Source organism: Trifolium pratense, linkage group LG6, assembly GCF_020283565.1.
Source record: "Trifolium pratense cultivar HEN17-A07 linkage group LG6, ARS_RC_1.1, whole genome shotgun sequence".
Lineage (NCBI taxonomy): Eukaryota > Viridiplantae > Streptophyta > Magnoliopsida > Fabales > Fabaceae > Trifolium > Trifolium pratense.
Genome location: NC_060064.1, coordinates 36,050,040 through 36,056,049, shown reverse-complemented (window position 1 = coordinate 36,056,049; position 6,010 = coordinate 36,050,040). Strand labels below are relative to the sequence as shown.

Sequence of the window (6,010 nt, the reverse complement as noted above, 5' to 3'; positions counted from 1 at the left end):
ACAAACTCAATATATATTGTGCTGTGCATTCTTTATTATATAATTTGATCAGGATAAGTTTACATAATAAATTATATGTATGTCGAAGTTTTACCGATGCACGGATGATGAAATCAGTGAAATCTGCCCAGCCACCATAAAGACAGTAATCACATTCTGATTATTTTCCCTCGAGATAGCATGTGGCTGGTTTTGGAAGAAAATTCATCTGTGAATCTACTTGGAGAATGTGGCTTTAAGCATACCGGTATGACTGGTTGACTCATTGGTTTTATATTTAGGATTTTGTTAACATGTGCCCAGAGCATATGTTAAGGAGCTTAAGGTTTTGCTAACTTTTGAGAATAATTTTTTATATGAACTATCTTAAAATGTGTTCTTAGGATACATATTATCTTAAATTCATTTGTGAATCTACTTGGAGAACTGTGGCTTTAAGCATACCGGTATCACTGGTTGACTAATTGGTTTTATATTTACAAGATATATTTGTTTATTTGATAACATATACCTAGTATTGTATAACCCATCAGCTCAATGAGATTCTTCATTTTTAAATGATCCATGGTATTTTTTTTAATAAAGAAATGCATAACTGTAAACATTATGATATTTTATGACATTAATATGTTCATTCTATCAGGATTAGCCTTGTGTTTAAGCTTGCCTTTCGATTCATATATTTTACTTTCATGATGGGATTTTATGATCCTCAGAAGCAACATTCTCACAAGTGAGTTTCTTTCTATCAGGTTTAGCCTTGTGTTTAAACAGTCATTTTGCTTTCACAAGTTTGCAGATTTATGACAACTTGTCTGGTTTGGGCATCAAGAACAAAAAGCGACCTCTGTAGTATTTTTCTGGTGAGCATTACCATATGAGAGATAGTATGAATCTCAGCTTTCATATTAGTTGACTAGATTGCTGATACTTCCTTCATCGTTGTCTGTCCATCCAACACCTCTAGAAGTTACTTACCCCAGATTTTCTGATTCACAGCCGGCTTTTGTAGAAAAAAGTCTCAAGTCATATAAGTTCCAGTGGAGCAGTTGGGCATATGTTTTCATCTTCCCCTGGATATTCAACAGAACTTCATCACTCATCCCTTTCACCTCATGAAAAACACTCTAGAAATGCTCATTTTATTTCACAGTCAATGAGCAACATGGCTTCGGTGCCATTACCGTAATCTTCAGATAATGGTCCACTACCTTCTACAACATCAACACATTATTCCAATGGAAGCAGTGCTTCATGGAATGCAGATTCCTTGCCTAGCTTTCTTGATTTCTCTGTGAATGCCTCAATTGATAATAACCAAGTAGAGAGCAGTGCCTGCAATATTATGGCTACTGAGGAGTTTCCTAAGCGAAATGATTGGCAGGAGTGGGCTGACCAGCTAATCAGTGACGACAATACTTTGACTTCTAATTGGAATGATCTTCTTGCTGATAATATTCAAGATTGAGCCAAAGGTTAAGGTTTTAGAAGTTTTCAATACTCAAATCAGTATTGACGTGCAGAGTAAATGATTAACAATTTATTTAAGGAACTTGTTGGGAACTCATTTGGTTTCTTTAGGCGGCGGATCCCATTTCGACGTCATCTTCACAATTTTCGGCAGGACACCAATCGCAAGGCCACCAACAACTTCCAGCTCTATCTGGAGAAAACCATGTTGGTGTCGCTCCATCTTCCTCAGCAAATTCTGCACCTGCCAAGCCACGGATGCGTTGGACTCCTGAGCTTCACGAGGCATTTGTGGAGTCTGTTACCCAACTTGGCGGGAGTGAAAGTATGTCCATCTCTCTTTTCTCAGTTCTCAGTTCTCAGTTCTCACTCCAAATTAAGGTCTTAGTTCGTTAAACATCTGCCTCAATTATTTTTTACTGTCTCTTTCTACAGGAGCTACCCCTAAGGGTGTGCTGAAGCTCATGAAAGTTGAAGGATTAACTATATATCACGTTAAAAGCCACTTACATAGTTACATGTACCATTTGATTTATCTTCCAAGGTTTGTTTCCTTGAATGCTTATATTGAAATATGTTGCTCCATGAAATGCAGAAATACAGGACAGCTGGATATAGACCAGAGTCTTCTGAAGGTACATAAGATATGTATTGTATTATATAATGCCTTTTTTATGGATAAAATTGTGTATATCAGTTAGGACTTTGGATTAGGATACCATTGGCTATTAAGTTATTGAAGTATGAATTATGACCTGCAAAATTTAAGGTAGAATTAAAAGCTTTTACCAAATAGATGATTCTTGTCAAATTTCCTCTTAATTGGAAACTTACTTTGTTTCATACCGAGAAATTTGGAATTTATGTAAGTATGCTTTTAGAATATAAGAAGTTAATAACCTATCAGTCATCATGCATAAGAAGTCATTGAATGGCACAAGTATGTAAAGTCCTAAATTGTTGTCTATGGTTCTTAATTAACCCTTTGCATACAATATTTTTGTTATCTGTTGTATTCACTCTTCATACATTTTTTCCCCTTTCTATGCTCTTGTTTGAGGAAACCATTTAAGGTGCAATCTCCCTTTGGAATTTTCCCTACATTATGTGTAACTAGTTGTCAAATCGTTAAATGTAACATGTTTTAGAATCTATATTGCATCGCACATATATGACTATTGCCCTACACAGATTCAAGTATTTTAATCCAGTGAAGTTAAGACACAGGGATTCGGCATGTAGGGACATACATACAAGTATATTGGTTTGCATTAGCATATGTGTGTAAATCATCGTTTTATATGAAATCCAAAGAGAATCAAAGAGTTTTCAATTTTCAAATAATTAGTTAAGTACTTCTTTCCTATAATTTCCTTTGTTGTAATTTTTTCATTAGATTTGCATATTAGAAATATTATGAGACCTAGCTGTGAACTCTGTTATTGACCTAGCATGTCATTATTCTCTTCCTTTGTGTAGTCATATAATCTATAATTTGTTGAATACTGTTGGCAGGAGCTGCGGAGAAAAAACTAAGCCCCATTGAAGATATTTCATCACTAGATTTGAAAACCTAAGTAAAACTATCTACTTTTAATTTGAATTAACTTTTATTTAGCTATGTATTGTTGAATCTCTAGGACTATCGCTACATCAATAATGTAGACAATTTTTAGGCTCTCTAGTATGACTTTGCTGATAAACTCATCTGCCAGTATTTGTTCATTCTAGAGATTGACACTAGCGCATAGCACTGATAAATTTTATCTCTCTAGTATGGCAGATGAGATTGACACTTGCATGGAGATTAGCTCTGTAAATTTATCAAATCTTCCAGTATTATAAATGATTTACAATGACATCTTCTGGAGGAATTCAAGAGCCTGAACTGTGCCACCCCGAATCTAATAACCAACTGACTGCCTTCTCTTACATTCTTCGTCTCTATTTATGAAGGGCTAGGCTAACTAGTTAACTCCTCTAGCAACTTTCTTGATTAAGTCCACTCTAACTAACAATGTCTAACTAATTCCTTGATCAATCTGATATGTCCTTTCCTAGTTGGGGCCTGTTCCTAACACAATAGTTATGCATATATTATCTGTTAATCTGATAAGATAACATAACCCAAAAATTAGGGATATCTTCAAGATTGAATATTATGAATGAAATGCAAGAATAGTAGGATTCTAAGGTAAACAATCAATACCGTCTGTGTCAAGGTTCTCGGTTATACGGATCAGGAAGGTACTTTTTTAGAGCAATGTATCAGTGCAGATTTGGTCATATTTCAGACACTGACATGCACAGTCATGGATAGTGATTGGTATGCTGACTTTACCATTGCATTGTTCACAGTGGTATTGAGATCACGGAAGCTCTGCGATTGCAGATGGAGGTCCAGAAACGGTTGCATGAACAGCTTGAGGTTTGAACTTTATTATTTTTGTGAATTTCCTTCTGATATGCATATTTGATTGTTAAACGGTTAGAAATATGATTTGAAGACTTGTAAGCAAGCTTTGTTTCTGTTGCAAATTACCATGACTTTAAAAAGTTCATCATCTGGAGGAATCTTCATAGTTCATGTCACATACATGAATTGTCCATGGCATTTCACTTGTTCCTCTTATAATTGTCATGCCTTTTTACATGATCTGATACAGCTCTCTCCCCCTTTTTTGTGTTAGATTCAAAGAAATCTACAGTTGTGAATAGAAGAGCAAGGCAGGTACCTCCAGATGATGTTTGAGAAGCAATGCAAATCTGGTGTTGAACCATTTAAGGTATCATCATCAGCCATTGGGAATCCATTTGGTGTGTACCATGAAAGATTCTCTTACCAAAAGTGAATCGGAATTATCCAAAACGGACCATTGCAGGTCAGGACCTGATCAAGCTAATGGTAGTACCACAGTTGAGGAAAGCTGGCTGCAGGATACCTCCAAAGCCCAAGCTTCTGATGATCTTAAGCAAAATAAATGATAACGAAGATACCGCTCAACCCCCTAAGCGTCCAAGAACAGATGAGTAAACCTTATGCTACCGAATCAGCATTGAACTGACAAGACAATACTGATTCATTTGAGATATAATTTTAGCAAGGAAGACTTGATTGATCAATGACTAGAGCTCTATAACTTAACGTATTCCTCATGTCCTGTTGTGTTGAATGAGGACTCCTATGTTTACCTTTCATTCACTTTTAAGTTAAAGTTTTGACCATGATGTTCTTCAAAACCTTATCTTATTTGGTATCTTGGTTAGGATGAGAGATTCTAGTGTACATAATCCATGCGTTCATTAGGCATATCAACATCAAGTTTTCTCCACGAGTTACTTCTGAGACTATATATCTGCCAAAATCCTTTGTAAGATATATTAGCTTGTTCATAATCTGCTGCGATTAGAGCGACAACTTTATATATTAATACACATACCTACTTTTTATAGTTTTTGCGCGGACCTATATTTTTCTATTAATAATATGCGTGCCTACTTTTTTATATTATTGGATAGGATAGATGTTTGACATAGATGCATAAAAAAATGACAAAAATATATTAATCCTCGATAATTTTCTTTTTTTGACTGAATTAATCCTCGATAATTATAAACAAAATAAACAAAAAACACAAGATAAATATTTGTCATTGATATATAAAATAAATCGCTAATCAAATATTTATTATTTGATTTAGTGAAAAAAAATATTTATTATTTGATAAATATGAAGAAAAAAGCATGACAAATATTTGTTGTATTTGTTGTTGATACATAAATAAATAAATGCGTGACAAATATTTATCATTGATAAATACCAAAAATATGGAACAAATATTTGCCATCAAAATAAAACTTAAATAAATATCATACATATATTTATCAATGATATGCTAAAGTAATTTCAAGTTTACACAATGTAGTATGTATCCATATCTTATTTATGTCAAATCTTATTTATTGTATTTTAAAAATTGATAACGAGCTTTAATTAATAGTTTTTTTTGTTTTTTTACTTTTTTTGTTGAAGTGTTTTTTGTTTACTTTTGTTTTGTATAACACATATAAGATAATTTGCTAATATTTAAATGAAAATATCTTTTCAACAAGTTCAAATAATTTTATAACGAGACCAATTTCGAACTATATAATATTCACTCTACCAAATTCAAAACTTTCATAATGTGATGAAATTATGTTGTGTACGTAACCTTTAAACAATGAATAACTCTTGCAATAGCATGGGTCTATGTATTAAGCTTATAATCAGTAAACAAATGAGTGAATTACTTATAGTCATTGAAACCGTAGAGATCGAACAATTTGATTTTTAAATTATCAAAGTTTAAAAAGAAATTTGAAATTGAAAACCTTCGATTATATTAGTTTATTTGCGACATTTTCAAGACTAAATTGATCACCGACTTAATATGACTCGTTTGATCGATAAATCCCTTTTGCCTAGCACTATCTGGATCATTAGATTCAAATCTCTTGTGTCCTCCTACTCCTAGTGTTGGATTGTGAAAAAATGAAG

The 6,010-nt window shown here is 33.4% G+C and overlaps 1 protein-coding gene and 1 pseudogene across 1 annotated transcript; both read left to right on the top strand.

Moving 5' to 3' along the window:
* Positions 1–1,044: 1,044 nt before the first annotated feature.
* Positions 1,045–2,224, top strand: LOC123892186 (protein PHOSPHATE STARVATION RESPONSE 1-like). Its single transcript, XM_045942003.1, has 5 exons — positions 1,045–1,475; positions 1,582–1,795; positions 1,906–2,014; positions 2,066–2,105; positions 2,168–2,224. The coding sequence occupies exons 1-5, from the start codon at positions 1,437–1,439 to the stop codon at positions 2,222–2,224; spliced, it is 459 nt and encodes a 152-aa protein (XP_045797959.1). The 5' UTR covers positions 1,045–1,436.
* Positions 2,225–3,805: 1,581 nt separating this feature from the next.
* On the top strand, positions 3,806–4,876 carry LOC123892185 (annotated as a pseudogene).
* Positions 4,877–6,010: the final 1,134 nt, after the last annotated feature.

What these genes read in the sequence shown, in the direction of transcription:
- LOC123892186 (XM_045942003.1), top strand. Translation starts at nt 1,437, where the DNA reads ATGATCTTCTTGCTGATAATATTCAAGATTGAGCCAAAG. An exon ending in TATTCAAGATTGAGCCAAAG is followed by an intron (nt 1,476 to 1,581) that starts GTTAAGGTTTTA and finishes TGGTTTCTTTAG; the next exon opens with GCGGCGGATCCCATTTCGAC. An exon ending in TAGACCAGAGTCTTCTGAAG is followed by an intron (nt 2,106 to 2,167) that starts GTACATAAGATA and finishes TGTGTATATCAG; the next exon opens with TTAGGACTTTGGATTAGGAT.